Source organism: Eptesicus fuscus, chromosome 6 (genome assembly GCF_027574615.1).
Source record: "Eptesicus fuscus isolate TK198812 chromosome 6, DD_ASM_mEF_20220401, whole genome shotgun sequence".
In the NCBI taxonomy this organism is placed as follows: Eukaryota; Metazoa; Chordata; class Mammalia; order Chiroptera; family Vespertilionidae; genus Eptesicus; species Eptesicus fuscus.
Window position 1 is genome coordinate 69566955 of NC_072478.1, and position 22585 is coordinate 69589539.

The 22585-nt window shown below is 38.2% G+C and overlaps 1 protein-coding gene across 6 annotated transcripts; it reads left to right on the plus strand.

Moving 5' to 3' along the window:
- Window positions 1-625: 625 nt before the first annotated feature.
- On the plus strand, window positions 626-20392 carry CLK4 (CDC like kinase 4). 6 transcript variants are annotated; one of them, XM_028150126.2, is made up of 14 exons: window positions 626-757; window positions 2550-2710; window positions 6195-6252; window positions 7327-7549; window positions 8659-8749; window positions 9158-9224; window positions 12512-12628; window positions 12719-12885; window positions 13320-13414; window positions 13657-13786; window positions 16422-16504; window positions 19251-19330; window positions 19960-20050; window positions 20136-20392. In XM_028150126.2, the coding sequence occupies exons 2-14, from the start codon at window positions 2587-2589 to the stop codon at window positions 20274-20276; spliced, it is 1467 nt and encodes a 488-aa protein (XP_028005927.1). In that variant the 5' UTR covers window positions 626-757; window positions 2550-2586; the 3' UTR covers window positions 20277-20392. The 6 variants fall into 6 exon arrangements, with proteins under 6 accessions (XP_028005927.1, XP_028005934.1, XP_008141462.1 ...); XM_028150133.2 differs by having other exon boundaries at window positions 626-710; XM_008143240.3 differs by lacking the exon at window positions 6195-6252.
- Window positions 20393-22585: the final 2193 nt, after the last annotated feature.

Sequence of the window (22585 nt, forward strand, 5' to 3'; positions counted from 1 at the left end):
AATGGGAAGAACTTTGTTAGGCAAACATCCAGCTTCCATATCTGTCCGGAAACGTCCTTTTTTTGTTGTGTTATTCTGATAAAGAACGCAAGCCTTAAAAAAGATGAGCACCCCTGAGCTTGTTTTCTGAGACATCCTCTTTATTTACCCCAATCCATTTTTAGACTGGAAGCTCCAAAAGGGCTGGACAAGTATCACGTCCAGTGAACTGGCCCCAGCACCACCACAGGGCAGGTTTGTGGGCTCCACCTGGGGCTGACGTCCTGGGGTAGGCTGAGGGCCTGCGGCCAAAGTGCGCTGGTGCTGGTCCACTTGAGAGGGAGAGCAGAAAACGGGGCCATGGCTGGCTCAGCCCAGAGGTGCCGCACTCCCCCCAAAAGGAGCAAACACAAGCCACAGGCTTTGGGCAGGGAACAGACTTTTCTTCTCAAGTTGCACCCGGGAATCTCCCTAAACAAAAACATCCTGAGGCGTCGCCTGGATCTCACCTGGGCTCGGGGCGGGAGGGACCTGGGCCGCGCAGCCGCAGTGTGAAGGGCCCGGCCCGCCCATGACGTCACATTCCGGGCGGGGCGGGGAGCGCGCGAGGCTTTATCACGCAGGCGCGTTTGCGTGGCGGAGGTGGAGCTGGAAGCCGCCTGGGGATTTTAGGAAGACGGCGCTGCCGCCATTTTGCAAGCTTTTTGTCGCAGCGGCTGAGAGATAAGACGGTGGGTTGGCTTCATTGCTCGGCAAAGGGCCCTTTGCTTTAGCAGAGGTAAGGTTTCGGGTGGGGTGTACTGGGCTGAGCGGCATCCCATTCTTTTTAGGTGTCGAAGTCAGGTGTCGGAGAAACGACCGGGTTGGGGCCTCGGCGCCTGGGGGTTCCTTCCGGACACCACTCGGCTGGTTGGCTTTAAAATCGAAGGGTGCGCAGGTGTTAATGGTAGATTTAATGTCCTGGGCGGAAAGACCGCGGTTCTGCCACTGACTCTTCCCCGAGGGCCTGGCTGCTCGCCTCGCGGCTCGGGAGGCTCAGGCTCCGCCGAGGAGGCGGAAGCCGGGTCGGGGGACCCTTGGGAAGCTGCCTTTCGGGTTTGTGCTGTCGGAGCTCCAGCTCTTCGGGACCCGGGTTTTCCAGGATGAGACATTTGTCCCTGTCTGTGAGGGTGCCAAAGGCTGGCCAGGTGCGCCGGAGTGGGGGCCGGGCGACCGGGGAACTGCGAGTCCACGTCCTGGTATTTGTTTAGCTGCGAGGGGCAGAAATGTGGAGAGGTTTGTCCTTCGTGCGGCACCGTTTTTCCGTGGAGCCTACCATTGTTGCAGCAGATCCGCATTTCTGGGGAGAGAGGGACACTTTCCTAACAGGACAATTAAATTTTAAAGTAGTGAACTTGTTTAGAGAAATAAAAATACTTGGTTTTCCTGAGATGCTTATTTGAATTTTAATATTTGCATATTGATAACTTTGGTTATTTGAGAAGTCGGCCTTGTTAGAGGTGAGCTGGTGGTGGCAGACTGGTGGTGGATGGGAAAAAATTAAAAGCAGATACAAAAGTTTTGCAACAACTGCATAATAATGACTATGTCGATCATATGTTGTAATTTTGCTTGATGTTATTTAAGAGAGCGCTTAACCACCTCTGTTTTAAAGAGTTTCTAATGTGGTTAAAATACAGTTTTGGTAATTGAAGGGTCAAAAGATTTAGAGAGCGCAACTCGCGCCATGTTTCAGAAAAAGAAGCTTCCTTGATGGCTATATACTTTTTTTTTTTTCCTCTCGTTAATCCTCAACTGAGGATATTGTTTCCATTGACATTTATTTAGAAAGAGTGGAAGGAAGAGGGGAGAGACAAAGAGTGAGCCTGCAACCGAGGTACTTGTGCCCTTGATTGAATCCCGCCACCCTTCAGTCCGCAGGCTGCCTCTCTAAACCACTGAGCCAAACCGGCTAGGGCTGTAGCTCTATACTTTTTAACAGAGCCATCTTTATTTCGTATCCCTAAGTGTTTCTCTGACTGAAGCTATTTGTATTGCAGAATTTTGCCAGAGCTGCATGACACTTGTAATAGTATTTCCCTTTTTATTTCATATTGAAAAGGAATCATAGCAATAACTTAATTAGCAGATTGGTACTGATTTACTGTAGTATAATGGTACAAATAAATTAAAACCAAGAATAGTTATTAATTTCTGGCTAGATACTGTTGAAGGCTCTAAGACTGAACCTCGGTTCTTTTTATATTTTTTAAGTATTATTAGGAAGTGTTAGTTGAAGACAAGCACCAAGCTGAGAATTTTTATCCAGAAGCATTGAAAGAAAATACATTAAGACCTCACAGTGTAATTCATTATTTAGTCCTAGATCTGTATGCATGCCACTTAAAATCATCTGACATACCAATGGAATAGTACGCCATACCTTGGGAAACTGCCTACAAAAGATTTTAGTACCTGTATGACCCCATGTTCTGGGTATTTATATTTAAATAATATGAATGTATATTATTTTATTTGCTAAACATAATCATATATAACCTCCACAACTCACTTTTTGTTTCCATTAACAGATGCGGCATTCCAAAAGACCTCACTGCCCTCATTGGGATGGTAGAGAGCGCTGGAGCCATGAAAGCTACAGTGGAAGCCACAAACGAAAGAGGAGATCCCACAGTAGTACACAAGAGAACAGACATTGTGAACCACATCACCAGTTTAAAGAATCGGATTGGTAAATTGAACTAGGAGCATTTTAACATTAATAGTTTTAGTGATTTATTATTAACATGTAGTTTTCATCTGTCAATTATTTTATAATTCAATCAAATATTCACAAATTATTGAATGCATATTATATGCTAGACACTATATGTGCTGAGGCTAAAGCTGTGAATAAAACAGTTTTCCTACCCTTATATCTTTGTATGTCTCTCTGGGAAAGGTGGGAACAGTTCAGTTCAGGCTGCCAGTAATGTAGGAGGATAAGACACAAAAAGTTGATACTGATAATAGGACACTCAGTGCCTTAAACTTGTGTATTATGAGCGATATATGTATGTTAGAGTGCTCCTTTAATGTTCAATGATTGAGGGTCAGGGAGACTATAACTCCAGATTAAAAAACAGCATATACTATTTGGGTATGTTCAAGTACATTGGGGATTTGTCGCTTAGACCCATGGTCGGCAAACTGCGGCTCGCGAGCCACATGCGGCTCTTTGGACCCTTGAGTGTGGCTCTTACACAAATTACCACATGCGGGCGCACGCGTACAGTGCGATTGAAACTTCGGGCCCATGCGCAGAAGTCGGTTTTTGGCTCTCAAAAGAAATTTCAATCGTTGTACTGTTGATATTTGGCTCTGTTGACTAATGAGTTTGCCGACCACTGGCTTAGACTATGTTTAACAGATTGTTTTTGTAGATAAGGCCAGTAGTGGATATATTTGGGGTTTTTAGAAGTGTGGTTATTATAAAAACCATTCCTTTGTACAGGTAGCAGCCAGTAATTTAGTAAAGGGTCTCAATAAAAATTTCTAATAACGTTTTGTTTTAGTGTATTTTTACTGGTGTAAAATTTGGAGGTAATAGAGAATTTAAGGAATTTTAAAGTTCTTAGATGTTTAAAAAAGGCTAGGTGAGTAGAGTTTCTATCATCCTGTCTTCCATTAATTTTCTTTTCTCATTTGTTTTGTTGGTCCTATGTTTTCTCCATGTTTTGTGCAGATGTTCCATTGGGACTGTTTACCAGATTGCTTTCTAAATTAGCCAGCTGGGGTTACTTTAAAAAACAGTATGTAATTTTTTTCCTTCTCTGTCCTAAAACAGACTTGTAATATAGAACAGCGAGCTTGATGGTAGTGCAGGTTGATCATTCTTCATCACACTGTAACACTGTTATTTGGGAGGAAGGGGGTGGCTTATGACAGGATTTCAATGACCTGAGCTAATTAATGTGCAATAGAAAAGTAACTGTACCCTATTATTAATAAAATACAAAATTCTCTGTAAGGCTTAACATCATAATAATAATCACTCAGGTTTACTATACATTGTTTACATCGTGATTTCAGTGTTAAACTTCATTCATGTTCATAATTAACTACGTAAACATGATACTAAATCCAATTAACCACCAGGCCAATAGCTTCTTCGACTTTGGCACTGGAAAGGTCTGGTGGTGATTGCTCTCCATAATCTAGAATATTCTAATAGTCTTTCTGAAGATTAAAATCTTTAAAAGAATGTGTTTTTATAAAATCTTTTAAAAATGCAGAAAAGTATAAAGAAGGTAACTTGCCATTGTTTGGATATAAATTATTTCTAATTACTTGTTCCTAAAATAATATATACAAATCATGCCTGATTATTTTCTGAAAATAGATTCTAAGGGACATTTTCAAGTTAAAGGGTATAAACTCTTGCTGCATATTAATGTCTTTTTCTAGAAATTTTATACCAACTTATATTCCTTTCCCTCACCACTTTTGGCTATTTTGAAATGCCAAAAATGGAATTCTGTGTGATTTTTGTTAATTTCTAGTGAATTTATCCACTGTCATATTTATTGACTACTTGAACATTATTTTTTGTATTCTTAGCATATTTTTCTACTAAAATGTATTTTTCTTAATGATTTATGAAAACTTACTGCATATCAATTTTACCTTTTTTATGTATTGCAAAGTGGCTTTTCTTTCTGATTTGTCTTTTGGCAGTAGCCTATCAATTGGTATCCCTTTCTACAAATTTAAATCACTCAATTATGCAGTGTGTTAGGAAGAGTGAAGTGGCTGTTGTAAACACCAACTTTATATATTGTGGTAAAAATCCTTAAATGTCTTTCTAACACTGTATCAATGATTCTCAAACTTTAGTGTGAATAAAATCATCTTTGAGTTACGTTTAAAATGAGTATTACAAGATTTAGATTGACTCTGACCTGGGGCCCAGTGATCTTCATTTTTAATAATTCCATTTTTTTAATATTGCTGATAACCCAACTACCCTTTGAGAAACCCTAAATTTTTAAAGTCCTTAGCCTAGCATGCAAGATGTTGGATGGTCTCTTCCCAGTTTATTTATTTGCCTATGTTTCCCTGTGTGAAAATTGCTCATGCTTGAATTGTCTACTTTTTCCTGAGTAATGCATAGACAAACCCACCTCTCTAAGCCATTGTGGCTAGAAGTGCTCTATGAATGTATAAAATGGTAATATGCCATTCTTTCCCCTGTCATTTCTACTTTCCACTTTGTCAAGACCCTGACTTCCCTTTAAGATGTAGCTCTTCTTTTATCATGAAGTCTTCCCTGGCCATTTTCAGAAGCTTGAGTGCTTTCCCTTCTCTGACACTCAGCACTCATATGCAGCCTTTCAGCATTTCCTGCATTGTTGTGCTTTATTTTTATGTGAGGAATCTCAAACAGTCCATTTGTTGGCAGGGCTTTTGCCATATATGTATATATTACCTTCTACAGGACTGTGTGCAAATATAAACATGTCAATAGCCTCATTAGTCTTGGCTATTTTGAAGGACTACAGTGGGCATTTAGTGAACATTTTTAGAAATTAAATCTTTTCATCCTGTTCACTCTGTACAGAGCCTCTATAATTCTTTACACTTCGTGTATATACTCTCTAAGCCTTGGTTGTTACAGATTAAAGAGGTCCTCATCTTTTTAGTTTATCCTCATGGTATTACTTCACCTCATGTTTGTTATTCTATAGATTGTTCATGGATTATGAGCAGGTCTAATTTCATGCATTATTCCAGTTAAAGATTATTCGTGTTTATTTTCGGATAGGAAGATTTTGGACTTTTATGGGAAGGATGCTTTGAAGAGTATAATTTTAGTTTGATCTCTCTCTGATAGGTCCAAGCCAACTGATTAGACCCCTGACCTAGACCCACAGCCTTACCTTAATATCCTGAGTTGTTTTTCCAATGGGGAAAACTTAAGACATTGGGGAAAAGGAAAAGGGGGTTTCTGCATCTCCGCAGCCTGTATGTGATGCCAGTTCTGTTGTGTAGCAGTTTTAGAGATGCCTCTCTTTATTTCTGCCTAAACCAGCCCCCTGAGAAAAGAATAACAGCATATTCTGGGGAAAGCAGAGGGGTTGGTGAGGGCAATCTAGTCAACATCTGTCACTCCGTTGCTTGTCAGGATTATTTTAGCTGATTTGTCTGACTGGGCAGGTGTCCCCTCTCTCCCTCAGTGCTCCATGTGCATCCTCTTGAAGCTTCGCACTCTGTTGAAGAGGACATTCAACCCAGGTAGAGAGGGGGGCGGGAAAGTGGGCCAATTGAATCTATGTCCTTTTCTTTCCATCTTATCAAGGCTACTTAACTGGGATACATTGACTTGCTGAGGTCTATGATCTCTGAAGTTTTGTTTATTCATTGGTGCATTTCTTGGTGAAATAGGGTCCAGATCTTTCATCAGATTTTCAAAGGTATCTGTAGATTCAGAAGTTAACCACTGTGGCACTAAATGAAGCTGTTTTCTATATACAATTCTTGTGTATTTTACTACAAGCAGACATAATAGGATATTAGAAATGCAAAGAGAGTAGGGTGGTGGGTCTCTTGTAACTCTAGGCAAGCAATTACAAGATCCCTTTCTCATTTGAAGGGGATATACTCTAGATGTCTTTGGCACATGAAGCAATCTTCAAAAGCTACTTTTGTCTATTTCTCAAAGGAATGACAGGAAGCTAGAAATACAAAAAGGAAAGGACATAGGATAGGTGATGTGTGTGATAAAATTCGTGCATTTAATCATAGAACGTGTTCTGTAATCCTTGCAAATCATTTTCTTCTAGGGATCTTATCATTTGTAAAATGAAAGGGCTACAGTACATGTAATAAACCACCTTTTATGAAAGAAATCTCTGTGTGCCAGAGATATTTAAAAATCCCATTAAAAGAGAAAGGAATCTTGTATTGCCTGCCTCTAATGGTGTGTGGCTATGTGAGGAAAGAAAGCTTAGTTGCTGATGCATATGTCATAAATCTGATGCAGTTTTGTAAATTTTTGGTTTTAACTTTCTCCAGAAGGCAAAGGGACACTTATCAAGTAAACACTGAACATAATGGAATGATTTGGCTCAAGCTTTGTTCCTTGATATGAGGTGCTTAACAGCAGTCTATATAATAGAGAAATAGGAACCCATTTGCTTATTGGTTAAAGTAAAATTACTTCTTAAGTTTTACAAGTATAAATTCTAATTCATCAATTTGAATTTTTTTCTTTTATTGAGTTAGCTGTTTAAACCAGAAAATGTTTTGTTTGAACCACATTACTCTAGAATGAAGAGAATAATTTGAAATCTTCTAATGTGTTTGCAGTCATTATTTAGAAGCAAGATCCTTGAATGAGAGAGATTATCGGGACAGGAGATACATTGATGAATACAGAAATGAGTACTGCGAAAGATACGTTCCTAGGCATTATCACAGAGATGTTGAAAGCAGTTACCGAATCCACTGCAGTAAATCTTCAGTCCGGAGCAGGAGAAGCAGTTCTAAAAGGAAGCATAATAGACACTGTTCAAGTCACCAGTCACATTCGGTATGAGTGATTTTGTTTTTATTTGGGGTGGATATTTATTTGTGTATAAAGCTCTTAATGAGCCAATAAGTTTGGAAAATGTATATAATACTTGAATTATATTGTATATTGTGTTTATATTACTTGAATCCTTAAAGGAAACTTCCAAATGCTCATAACTAATCTGTATTTATTAGTTAGTCCTCATTTGCCCATATTAATCATTTCATTTCCCATAGACTACATCACAAGTTTCTTGATTTTAATACTAAAAATATTGTTTTTATGTTTTATATTAAATTTTATGAAATAAGGAACCCCATCTTTCATTTTGATTTTTTTTTCTTTTTTTTTTTTTACTTTATAAGAAACCCCTTTTCTGATACTTAGAAGCAAATATAGAAAGTTGCACAGGTGAATACCAATACCTAAATGCCCTGTATATTATAGTCCCATAGCACACTGCATTATTGTCTGCAACTAGTTCCATTGACGTTCTGAAAATGGGTGCTGAATGGGAAATGTATTTTTAAAAACCTGCCCTTTTTTTTTTTAAACACTCCGAGCTGTTTGATCAGTAATCTTTGAAATACTGTTTTCCTCTCCAACTTTTCTTCAGTAAAACTAGCTTTGATTAAATTGAACATTTAAATTAACCAGCCATTATTTTTCCCTTTTATTTTAGTTATGTATATTTGAATATATTGCTAAATAATTTCAACTAATCTTGGACATTTTAAAACAATTTTCTGACAAACTAGACATTTCAACTTGCAGCATATGCTATTTTATAGCAAGAGATTAATAGAACATGACATTGCATTCTTTAATTTCAGACTTCAATTAAATCAGTATTTTAAAGAGACAATTGTGTTGTTTTTTTCTATTGCCACTTTAAGTATCTTGTCTGAAAATCTGTTCCTTGCCATGTTTTTCTTCTGTAACATAAACTGTGCCCTGTGAATTTCTGGGGACTGAATTTGAAATTGCTCCTGCCAACTGTTCGTGGCCTGGTGCTTATCTGAATGCCTGAATATCTCCCCGCTGAATGAATTGCGTATTCTGCCCTGAATTCACTCTGATATATTGATTGGCTGGACGATCTTGGTGCTGCCCACTTGCCGTTCCAGAAGAGCCACCGAAGGAAAAGATCCAGGAGTATAGAGGATGATGAGGAGGGTCACCTGATCTGTCAAAGTGGAGACGTTCTAAGAGCAAGATGTATAGAATATTTTTCAACACTTTTTAAACTTTGCAGACAGAATAATCTTTTTAAGAATAGATTGTCAGCGGGGGGCTAAAAAATTCTTCATTGCTTCTTTGTTTTTTGGTGGTGTTTTTTTTTTTTTGGTGGGTTTGTTATTTTGTATTTCTTTTCTGTAGTATTTAAATATTTCTACTCTAAAGTTCCAAAATAATCAGTGAAATTGGAGATTAGATCAAGAAAGATAGCTCTATTTAATTGTCTTTGTAGCAGCTGAAAATAAAATAATTTGAGTGCTGAAACCTTAGTTATGCTTTGATAGAGAATCATTTGAAAATATTCCACACTTAAGCATTCATTGTTTAAATAACTAGATGATTAGTACTCAGGTACTTACACTAACTCTTTCTTCCCCCTCACTTTAGATGAAATCGTGGACACTTTGGGTGAAGGGGCCTTTGGCAAAGTTGTAGAATGCATTGATCATGGCATGTAAGTGGTTTTTTTTCTTTCTTATGCATTCTGATACTTTTGGTGAGGAAGGATCCATCATGATGAAGTGATGTTTTGAGTGATAGGTGTTTTCTTGATGTATATATATTCAAAATTTCTTTCTTTCTTTTTTTTTTTTTAAATATTAATGATGAGTATTTATTTTTTTTTAAATATATTTTATTGATTTTTTACAGAGAGGAAGAGAGAGGGATAGAGAGTTAGAAACATCGATCAGCTGCCTCTTGCACACCCCCTACTGGGGATGTGCCTGCAACCAAGGTACATGCCCTTGACCGGAATCGAACCCGGGACCTTTCAGTCCGCAGGCCGACACTCTATCCACTGAGCCAAACCGGTTTCGGCTATTTTCAAAATTTCTTGATCTATGTGCATGATTTCTTACCATGAGTGTGAATTTTGATCAAGAATGCTTACAAATTCTGTGAGATGGGAGTTTATTGATATTAAAGTGCATGTTCAGGTGAAGAGTATTTCCCAGAACTTAGGCCCTTAGTGCTGTGTAAGAAATTTAGAGTGCTTTACTTTACTTTTGAATTTCAGAGATAATAAAGCATATCTAATCTTGGTTCAAAAACCTTGTTCCCAAAGTTTTCATGTTAGAGTTAACTTCTTAAACTATAAAGACACTAGGGGCCCAGTGCATGAATTCATGCATGGAGGGGGGTTATCCCTCAGGGGATGCCTGCACCCTCTCCAATCTGGGACCCCTCAGGGGATGTCCGACTGCGGGATCAGGCCTAAACACAGTTGGACATCCCTCTCACAATCCAGGACTGCTGGCTCCTAACAGCTCGCCTGCCTGCCTGATTGCCCCTAACTGCTACTGCCTGCCAGCCTGATCGCCCCCTAACTGCCCTCCCCTGCCGGCCCAATCGCCCCCAACTGCCCTCCCCTGCCGGCCCAATCGCCCCCAACTGCCCTCCCCTGCCGGCCCAATCGCCCCCACCTGCCCTCCCCTGCCGGCCCAATCGCCCCCAACTGCCCTAGGGGGGTCAGGGGTCCCTCAGCCTTGCCCGTGCCCTGTCACAGTGTGGGAGCCCCTCGATCCATCACCCCAGTGAGGTAGGCCCCGCCCATCCATCCAGAGCTCCTCGATGGATTGCCTAAAGAAGTAGGCCGGAGCCGGGGGAGGCCTGCGGACCCCCGGGCTGGGCCGTGGCAGAGGCCTGTGGACCTCTGCGTGCCTCAGGACGCCCGGCCCACACATGCACGGAGACCCCCCCACACACACACCCCCGCCACAGCCCTGCCCCATCCCCGACACTGCAAGTCCCTACCCACCCGCACCTGCTGCACACACAACCTGCTGATCGGTCATTACGTGACAGCTTCCTGACCAATTTGCATATTACCCTATATTTTATTTATATTTATGTTATATTTTCAAATTTTGCCAGCTGATCTACAGACTTCATTCAGATTTTATCAGTTGTCCTATTAATGTCTTTTTAAAAAATTTTGAGACTCCAATACTCTTAAGTTATCTAACCAACATAATCCAATCAGTAGTATTTAAAGTTGAGATATATGCCAAACAGGGATATTATCAAAATAATGTTTAATGATTTATTAGCCCTTAGCTAGTTTGGCACTGTGGATAGAGTGTCAGCCTGCCGACTGAAGGGTCCCAGGTTCAATTCCAGCTAAGGGCTCATGCCCGGGTTGCAGGCTTGATCCCCAATAGGGGCGTGCAGCAGGCAGCTGATCAATGATTCTGATCATTGATGTTTCTATCTCTCTTTCCCTCTCCCTTCCTCTCTGAAATCAATAAAAAATATATTTAAAACTAGAGGTCCGGTGCTTGAAAGTTGATGCACTGGTGGAGGGGGGTCCCTCAGCCCGACCTGCCCCCTCTCACAGTCCAGGAGCTCTTGGGCAGGAGGCGACACCCCATCACACCTCTGCTGCTGCCATTGCCGGCAGCGCAAGCCTCGGCCGGCCCTGGGCGGCTGGGCAGCCGACATCTGAGGCTTGCTTGCACCTCGGGTGTCGGCTGGGCAGCCACCATTGGAGGCTCACCTGCACCTCGGGCCGGTCCTGGGCAGCTGGGGAGCTGAGAGGACTGGGGGACTCCGGAGGCAGCCACGCGAAGAGGGCAGGCCCGGCCTTGCCGTGCGCCTGCCATCCCAGCAAGGCTGAGGGAACTGGGCACCACCATCTTGTGGCTGTGGGTGCCGCCATCTTTGAGGGTGGGACAGTCAGTCAGCATATTCCTTATTGGCTGTGGGTGCCGCCATCTTTGCAATGGCATGAGGGTCAATTAGCATTTTCCCTCTTTATTAGATAAGATAATAAGTTTTAATGATTTATCATCCCACAATGTCATTGGGACTTTGTGGAAAGCAGTGAATTGGAAACTATCAGACTTGGGGAAAGGTTTGTGCCTAGCCACTAGAAATGTTTGCCTCAAAGGTTTTTTATAGTCTAAAGCACGTATCTTGATCTAATTAGGGGCACATGGGGTTTTCCTTGCTCTTGTAAATTAGTAGAGCTTGAGTTCTGGCTCATCATCTGGATGATCAGATTTAGAAAAGAAAACAAAAGAAAGTTGAAGATTTGGAAATCCATTCCCTCACATCACTCCTGACTCTTTACTTAAGTTACAGGTGCCCCACTTTGAATCTCACTGCTTTGTACTATAGCTAATTCAGCCTGTTTGCACTAGTGAATGTGATAAACATATTCTTGACTTCATGATTTATTGATGGTGTCTGTTTGGCCAAATGTTCCCTTTCCCTACTAATTCTGACAAATAGGCTCAGGTATATATCACCTCTTCTCTGAAGAAGTCTGAGCTCCCTCCCCCACTCCATTGTACCTCATACCAGGCGCTTCTAACCTTACGATAAGTTGGTCATATCTCTTTTCCTTTGGACTATTAGGTACACATGGACAAGTCCTGCCTTTTTCATCATTAACACCTATCTGTACATTATCTGGCACAGAGTGAGTCTAGCCTAGTAATGAGCAAATGCTTTAAGGAGTAGCATATTCTATTTGAGGTTTATTGTTTCATTAATGTTTGTATAAAATCTAGGTAAATTTAAAATTCTGGAAACATTAAAATTCATAAGTATTAAGGGAAGCATTGCTCCAATAAAGGGTATTTTGTTAAAATGTTTTAAAAAGATGTTTTATGGAATCTGGTATCGTAGTTTAGAAAAATAGTATTAGAATGATACTTAATAAGGTTATGCTTTAGAGGCTGCATGTTTTCATCCTGCTTCTCTACATTTACCATTTTCATAATTTTTTTTTTTAAGGGATGGCATACATGTAGCAGTGAAAATAGTAAAAAATGTAGGTCGATACCGTGAAGCAGCTCGTTCAGAAATCCAAGTATTGGAGCATTTAAATACTACTGACCCCAACAGTGTTTTGTAAGTATAAACTTGAAGTATGATCCATCATGTTATATAAAATAATCAGAATTCTGTGAACTGAATTATTTTTATTTTTATCTATTTTAGCCGATGCGTCCAGATGCTAGAATGGTTTGATCACCATGGTCATGTTTGTATTGTATTTGAATTGCTGGGACTTAGTACCTATGATTTCATTAAAGAAAATAGCTTTCTACCATTTCAAATTGATCACATCAGGCAGATGGCTTATCAGATCTGCCAGTCAATAAATTGTAAGTATACTTGGTAAATCCTTAAACATCAGAATTTTTAAAAAATATTTTTATTGATTTTAGAGAGGAAGGGAGAGGGAAAGAAAGATAGAAATATCAATGATGAGAATCATTGATCGACTGCCTCCTGCATACCCCCTACTGGGGAGTCAAGCCTGAAACCCAGGCATGTGCCCTTGAATGGAATCGAACCTGGGGGGACCCTTCAGTCTGCAGGCTGACGCTCTATCCACTGAGCCAAACCGGCTAGGGCTAAACATCAGAATTTTAAAGTTTTTGTTACACAAGCAATGTATTAAAACGTGGTCACTAAAACTTCGTATTGTTAAGATAAAACCCTTCTTGACCCTGTATCCACTACTCATTCTTCCTTCTCCCCTATACAGATTAAATTTGTAAGTGAAACTTAATAATGTGTTTTTATTCTCTTATAGTTTTGCATCATAATAAGTTAACTCATACAGATCTGAAGCCTGAAAATATTTTATTTGTGAAGTCTGACTATGTAGTCAAATATAATTCTAAAATGGTAAGTTAAAACTTGTTTTAATTTTGGTGGTTCTTTAAACTTAATTTAGCTTGTTGATCATTGTATGAGGAATTTCACTTCTGATGCTTATCCTTATATTAAACCCAAAAAGGATATCTTTCTTTGCCTTTCTCATGGGCTATGTTGAAAATCCAAAAAGATAATGCAAGCCTTTTGTATAGTGCTATAAAAGATTTCATATCTTTATTGACCTTCATGTGTACTCAACTGTCTCTCTCTAGAAACGTGATGAACGCACACTGAAAAACACAGATATCAAAGTTGTTGACTTTGGAAGTGCAACATACGATGATGAACATCATAGTACTTTGGTATCTACACGGCATTACAGAGCTCCAGAGGTCATTTTGGGTCAGTAGACACCAGACTTCCTGATATTGTAATTGAAGAAGAGGGTTTTGTGCTTTAAGCTTTGCCAGGGGTTGGGGTGATGCAATATACAGAAAATGCTTTGCTATTTTCATAAAAAGAATCGAAATTACTGGAAACATTTTTCCTGAGTGGGAAAAATATGATACCATGTGTGAAGACACTTCAGGTGGTAGTTATTTTTGAGCAAGTTAATCCTCTGAGATGATAAGAACAGGCTGTATTGACTAAGTACATCACAGCAATGTGATTTTGAAGTGATGTGAGTATCTATTTTTGTGTCATCAAAGCATGGTGCTGGTAAAAATGCTAATGGTTTGGTTAGCCGACATCTAAATGTAGGGTGAAGGAAAGTCAAGAGGAAAAGAAAGCAGAGCTAGTCTAAAGGAGAGCTTTGAAAGCCTTTCACATGATAAAGGCTGGAAAATAAAATGAGTTAAGGTGCCGTTTTAAAATAACGGAATTCAGTAAGGGAGCATGCATCAAAATGTAAAAGTTAGAGACCAGGTTATATTAATAGAGCTGGGAATTCAGGGATGTGTTTGGGGGCTTGGAGATTGTGGGGAAAGTTCAGATCAGGTGCTGTGGGGAGATACTTAAATGGAATAAGCTTATTACTTGGCCATAAGTAAGGTCCAACTGAGAGGTCGAATAGTAAAATATTTTTTAGAGTTCAAAAGGAGGTAACTTCCTGGATTTTATCAACTTAAATTCAGAATTTTCAACGCAAAACAATTGACATTTTTTTGTTATTGGTATGTACAACAGTGGTGTGTCTTACACTTAATGGCCTCCTAGCTTGGATAAAATATAGTAGTTTTCAGTAATAATGATGTTCCAGGTGTGGCCAGGCTAGGGATAGTTGGTATAAATTAGAAATTGTATTATTGACCTTGACAAAAGAGATCACATTGGGAGATTAGAAGGGTCCTCTGTGTGTTTGTGGAGTGTTTATCATGAGGATTAAGGCAGAATTAGGTAGGAGAGGAAGATGTATTCCGGTGCCACAATTGAGGTCAGTTGATCTCAGGTTTGGGGTGTTTGGTAATAAAGTTGAGAGAGATTGGTAAAAGAGAATGTTGTGGAATTCCAAAGAGTATGAGAACTGACTCATCAAAATGGGATGATTTAGAGCAGTGTGCTACAGTTACACAGTCACCTGGGGTAAAGCTAGACTGAGAGGTAGGAGTGACTGGAGAAAAAAAACTTTTATCTTAAATCCAGCCTCTGTTATTTGCAGATATTGTATGGGCATATAAGTAGAAATCATGCTCCATTATCCATTTGTTCAAGTGATAAGCATTGTCAGGGTTAACAAAAATGACTAAATCATAGTCAAGGCCCTTGAGTGTATTATTTCTTCCTTTACCTTTAAATTCAGTGATGTTACTACAAGTACTTGAAATGCCTTTTAAGGTAGGGTTTATTTATGCATTATTGTTACTAATTATTTGACCTTTAAAGGATTAAAATATCTATATGGCTTATTCTTTTCATCTGCTTTCCAATTAAATATAGACAAGAAGTTTGGGTATTTTATTCTTTCCAAAATAGTATTGCCATTGAGAATCCTGAAGGAGAAAGTATATGTGATCATGTATAGACAGCTTGAAAGTACATATATAGATCCCTCTCTGTGTGAACTTTAAATGACTCTATAATTCTGATTGTAGGTGAAACTACATAAAATATTCATTCGTATATAATTTATGTCAAACTATATTATTTCTTTTAATGGAAGAAGTAAACTCAGTCATCAAGCTTATGATAATTGATAAGGGCTTAATTATATTCAGAGGATAAATATCGAATTATATTTGCACTAATAAAATATAAAATTTCCTAGAACAACCATGAACTGGTATAATAGTACTCCCATTGCACAAGCAATTCAGAGATCATGGAATATTTCCACAAATTGGTAGTTATATTTGGGAAATATTTTCTAGTTCCTCTCTTATATTAAATGCCCTTTCTCCAAGTTAAATGCTATAATTTGATATCAGGATATGGAGGACTGTAAAAACATACAGAATAATATTTTATACAAAATGAAAAATGTAGCCTTGGCTGTTGTGCCTTAGTTGGTTGAAGTGTCGTTCCGTGCACTGAAGGATCATGGGTTCAATTCCTGGCAAGGGTACATACCCAGGTTGCGAGTTCGAGCCTGGTCCGTGGCATGTGGGAGGCAACTGATGGATATCTCTCTCACGTCGATGTTTCTCTCTCTCTCTCTCCCTCTCCCTCTCTCTCTCTCTCTCCTCTCCCTCTCTCTCTCTCTCTCTCCCTCTCTCTCCCTCTCCCTCTCCCTCTCCCTCTCCCCCTCCCTCCCTCCCTCCCTCCGCCTCTCCCTCCCCCTCCCTCCCTCCCTCCCTCTCTCTCTCTCTCTCTCTCTCTCTCTCTGTCTCTCCTCCCCCCTCCTTCCATCTCTCTAAAATCAATAAAAACATATCTTCAGGTGAGGATTAAAAAATAAAACTCAAAATATAAACCCTGAATTTACTGTCATATTCTCCCAAGGAGTTATTTAAAGAGAGTACTCATTTACAGAAGGATCTAGTAAAATGGCAATTAAAAATTATTACATAATAAAATTTTTGTATTTGTTTTTAAATAGCTTTAGGTTGGTCTCAGCCTTGTGATGTCTGGAGCATAGGTTGCATTCTTATTGAATATTACCTTGGTTTCACGGTCTTTCAGGTATGTATTTAATGAATATTGTTAAGTTTTAAAGGCATGTAAAATTTGGCTTCCATGTGAAAAGTTGCCATAGTGCCATTCTTAAGATTAAAACTTACATATGCAAAATGGTTATCCTTCTCTAAAACCATAGTCGAATGAAAAACTACTCTTAGTGAATGGTCAGTTCATTTTATATATTATTGGATTTTTTAACACATGTTCATACTGTCTTATGTTTTCATTTTTTGTTACATATCATCTTCATAAATTTATATTGGCGCTACTGTAGCCAGTTTTAATTCAGTTCTGGTTGTATTGAGTATCCTATGGCTTTTTTTATTATGTATATATGTGTGTGTGTGAGTGTGTGTAACTGCTTTCAGACAGGAAGGGAGAGGGAGAGAGAGAAACATCAATGATGAGAGAGAATTACTGATCAGCTGCCTTCTGCACACTTCACACTGGGGATCAAGCGCAAAACCTGGGCACGTGCCCTGATTGGGAATCAAACTATGACCTCCTGGTTCATAGGTCAGCGCTCAACCACTGAGCCATTCCAGGCAACAAGGCACTTTTTTATATAAAAGAATTCAGGAACAGTAAGTTGTATTTTATTCCAAGTTGTATTTTATTAAGCATCTGTTACACTCTAGACTTTATAAAGATAAAAGACAGTATCTATTCAAGGAAATCATACAAAAGAGAGACATAAGGAAACTTACAGTATAATGTTGTATTTGCTGTAATGAATTAATGTAGAAAGTATAGTTGGACCCAGGAAAAGGAAACAGTTAAATTTTCTTAGAGAAGGCATCACTAAAGCAGTAGGTAGTTTAAGCCATTGTTAGAGGAAGAGTAGGAATTTGTCAGAACACTAGAGTGTGAGGGTCATGTCAGGAGAAGAAATAGTATTTTTTTTATTATTTTTTTCAATGTTTTTAAACGGAGGGAGGGAGAGAGAAACATCAATGAGGTAGAATCATTGATCCATTGCCTCCTGCACACCCCCTACTGAGGATTGGGCCCACAACTCGGGCATGTGGCCTGATCGGGAATCGAACCATGACCTCCTGGTTCATGGGTCAACACTCAACCACTGAGGCACACCGGCCAGGCAAGAAATAGTATCTTAAATGGGTACTGGTTTAAAGGAACATACTCTTGTCAGAGAAGAATAAATGGTGCATCCGTCTTGCATAAATAGGAAAATGGTGATAGTAGGCAAGGACTGATTGATTCATAATGGATTTGTTCTCCATAAAAAGATAGTTGTTTTATCTTAAAAGTTAGTGGTTTTCAAATGTAGACTGGTCCAAAATGAAAATGATTTTTCAAACTCATGACAGTGGGGTTGCCATTTGGCCTATATTTGGAGATTACTACCAAAAAAGCCCAGGAGGAATAATGTATCCCTTTTATGAAAACTTGTTTTAGTTGTGATGTGGTCAGGGTGTTGTGGCGTTCTGTTTTGTGGTTCAGGAAGTTCTGGCTCATAATAAGGTTGAAGTTACATCAAATAGCATGAGGAGAAGCTATGAATTTAGACTTGGGTAGTTATTCAGGGTGTATGTTCGCACTGTTTCTGTTTAATCCATAGAGATCCTGTTAAAATTACTCTTGAGTTTATAGGCAAATTTGATATCTAGAATCATGGTTATTAGTTAATTCAAGGAGGTAGTGTCTGGTTTCATGGTAATAAATGATAGGGTCAAGAAAAAGTTAAGCAGAATGCATGCTGTCTTCGTAATGAGTTTGTAATTTAAATTACAGAGGTCTTAAGTGAATGCAGATTATTAACATTGGTTTGAGATAAGGTTTATATTTGGATTTCACCCTACAACATACTCTTCAACTAAGGAATTTCATTAAAATATCGAGCTATTATGTTTATTCCTGTCTTACATTAAGTACGTAATGTTTTGAAAGCAATGTGCCAGGCACAACAGTTGATAGATTTTTAAAAAGCATTACACACAACCTCTGCTTTCAGAACAAGGGTTGGCAAACTATATCCTGCCTGATGCCTCCTTTAAAACACAACAAGAAATATGCCACAGAGAGCAGTTGTGACCATCCACACCTAAAATATTTACTATGTGGCCTGTTAACAGGAAACGTTTGCCAATTTCTGCTCTAGAAACATCCCATTTTAGCTGTGTGACATTTTTCTCTGTTCTACTTCCAACAGAGCTCTGTTAATGTATAGTTTTTAAGAATGAGTTTTGACTTGGTTCATAGCTAAACTCCCCTCATTTCTGAGCTCTGTGACTTTGAGCTAGTATCTTTACCTCTTTGAAATTCATATTCCCACATATCTAGCTCAGGATTGTTGTGAGAATTATTGGGACTATATTTTTATTGCTTAGTATTATTAGTAAATGTTAATATGTTGCTATTCATTGGGTAATGGAGGTTAATATTGGTTAAGCGACTGCTTAAATGAGGACACAGTATTTTTTATAATCTTCCCCAGTCATTCCTCAGTTAAAAACAGTGCAAGATTTACAAATAAATAAGAAAACTGATCAATTTTACTTTACACAAATTATGCCTCTCTGCAATACATTTCAGAAAGACTGTTTTATTGAGTTTGCACCAGATAATACAACTCATTTAGTATTGTTCCCTATTTGAAGGAGAGTGTAATGTAAATTGTGTAAACTCTAATTTAGTCCTTTTATGTCAGTACTATTTTCTTACGGTTTTCTTTCTTGTGTATACAAGGAAATGAAAAATGCTAAATTTTTTTCCCTACGTTTTTCAGACTCATGACAGTAAAGAGCACCTGGCAATGATGGAAAGAATATTAGGACCTATACCAACACACATGATTCAGAAAACAAGGTATGCTTTAAGATTAAAGACCTTTGTTGAGTACATGCAATAGCCTATATTCCAACTACAGAAAAACTCAACTTGGTGGTTACTGCTTTTTCCAAGGATTGCATATTTTGAATTTTTCATAAAGTTTTTAAAAAGTAATGACAGTATTTACCTGTGATCTAGTAAACAAAGTGGTGGTTTTGACACTGAAGATTTCCTCTGCGTAATTGTTTTCCTAAGTTTATATACAAATAATAAATAGAGTAATAAAGAGAGCCTGATTTGGAGTCATAGCAATGTTAGAATTCTATACTAGTGCTAAGTCCTTACACAAGGCACTGTAGTGGTTTTCAAACACAGCTGCACCTCAGAAGTCATCCATGGAGTTCTTTAAAGATTCCCAGCCCCACTTCAGATCTAAGGAAATCAGAATTTATAAGAATGGATCCAGAGGCTTCTGTTTTTAAAGCTGGCATTGTTCTCTGTACAAGATTATGGAAGTGTTCTGTAAGCTGTCTGATACATGATTATTGCTAAGATTTTAAGAAACATATACATAGAGATGCTTATACTTTCATCTGTCCTGGTGTAGGCAGGGTAAACGTGGATCTTTTGTTATTTTTACTAATCCAGATTTCTTCTTCCTATAGAAAACGCAAGTATTTTCACCATAACCAGCTAGATTGGGATGAACATAGTTCTGCTGGTAGATATGTTAGGAGACGCTGCAAACCATTAAAGGTAAAAGAAAAAATGATTTAAAAGTTTAAAAAATGTTTCAGCTATTTATAAATATCTTTCTAAAATAAAAACATTTTTCCCCCAGGAATTTATGCTTTGTCATGATGAAGAACACGAGAAACTGTTTGACCTGGTTCGAAGAATGTTAGAATATGATCCAGTGAAAAGAATTACCTTAGATGAAGCATTGCAGCATCCCTTTTTTGACTTATTAAAAAACAAGTGAAATGGAAATCAGTGGTCTTACTGTATACTTCTCTAGAAGAGATTACTTAAGACTGTGTCTATCAACTCTAAACATTCTAATATTTTTGTAAGCATTAAATTATTTTGTACAGTTAAGTGTAAATACACTATGTTTTGTATCAATAGCATAATTATCTTGTTAAGCAAGTATGGTCTTGATAGTGAATGAAATATAAAAGTTAATTTTCCTTTTTGAGATTAACATTTTTAAAGACCTTTGACTATCTTTTGTGTCCAGTGATGTGATTGATCTTATCTTTTATACACGGAGGCAGACTTTTAAAGTTTTGTGTTTTTTTTGTTTTGTTTTTGAGTAAAAGGAAATCTTGACTACTTTATTCTTAATGAATGAATATTCTTTACCTCAAATTCGGAACTTATTTAAAAGTTTTTCCTGTATTGTTCAACAAGTAATAAGTATTAAGTAATCTATGTAGCCAGGTATTGGAAATCAGAACCCATAGGAAATGTTCATTCTTGGCATTTTATTGTAAGGATTGTGATTTGTCTCTGGGAGATATTAGTAGTACTAAACCATCCAGTTTGTCTATCATGACAGGTTTTTAAAAAACCACATACACACTTCCTTTAAGATTAAAGTCTTAACTAGAAAGTCAGCTTGAAAAGTCCTCTTTTCCAGTAGCTATTTAGTGAGCCACAAACACAGGAACTGGAATTTTAATAACTGAGGCGCTAGTTTTTAATGCCAAATCTTGAGGAGTCTTAAAAATGTCTCCCATCTGTTTCCTTATTAAATGAGGTAAATATTTAAACCTCAGCATATGAGAATTAAGGTTATTATTAAGCAATTTATATTTGTGTTGATCTCTACTAGAGAAAAGGAATGATTTTATTGGAAAACATTTGGAGAAGAAAAGCAGAAATTTTTAGACCCTGATTGGTTGTTTAACATGGTGAACTTTTTGACTAAAAGTATTTTTTCTTACTGTTACCCATTTTCACATTAAAATTACGTGGTAAACATTATTTAATTTAGTAAAACAAAAACTATTGGTTCTGTTCAATCTGCCAGATGGAAACATTTTTTTGTTGTAGAACTTATAATTAATTGTTGAGATGCAGGTTGTTTTTTGTTAAAAGTATCCCCATTTTGTAAGTGTGCTACAAGAGATTTGAGTTTCACCTGTTTGTATATTTTAAACAAAATGCATGGAATTTTCTTGTATGACAAATATTGAAACCGGGCTTGGTTCCCTACATTATTCACAGGGGCATTTGCCCCTTATTAGTATAATAAGGCTATGTTCTTAAAATTGACTAGGAATTTAAGAAAGCTAAAATAAATTTTACTACAAAATCACTGCATAAATTATGTTTAGGCCTCTGATGCCATCTACATATAATGAATGTAGATGCACTGAATAGTTGCACTGTATTATATGTGATAAGATTTTTTAAAGGAACATTAGATGTAAAGAAAAGATTTTTCCTGAATGTAGCAGTGTTGATACAGGGATTAATAGATGCCTGCCATCCTTTGTTTTCCTGTTCATTGTCATTCTACCAGTGCCCCTGTACTGTCTAAGCTTCTTGTACTATCTAAGCTTGCTCTCCTTTCCCAGCAAATGCTTCAAGTTCCAAAATTAATGTTCACGCTCTCCATCAGAAACTCATTTTCTCAGCGTAGCTGATCTTGGCATATAGGAAAAAAGGAAATCATCTTTTTTTTTCTTTCTTTTTTTATTGCTCACCCAAGGATATGTTTATTGGTTTGAGAGAAGAGAGAGAAACATCAATCACTTGCCTCCTTGTACACACCCCAACCCGGGATTGAACCTGCAATTTAGGTGTGTGCCCTGACCGGGAAGTGAACCCCATGACTGTTTTGGTATATGGAATGACACTTCAGCCAACTGATGCACCCGGCCAGGTCTTCACATTGTTTATTACTAATCACTGCTAACCCCTTTTCCCTTCTGAAAAGTACACATTCTTCACAAATGGGATTTGCTAATTCTTATGCCTAATTCCTGGGATTTTAGGAATTAATATGAAACATCAATAAATTAGGTAGGATGGAAGAAATGGTTAGTGGTTATTGTGGTACCTCTGGGATCATTATCTGAGTGTCTGCTGCCAGCTCTCCTCCCCCTCTTCTTTGAGCTCAGGTCCCTACTTTTTTTTTTTTTTTTTTTTAGATATATATATATATATATATATATATATATTTAAATTGATTTCAGAGAGAGAAACATCAGTGATGAGGATTATTGATATGTGTCTCCTGCACATCCCCTACTGAGGCTGGAGCCCACAGCCTGAGCATGT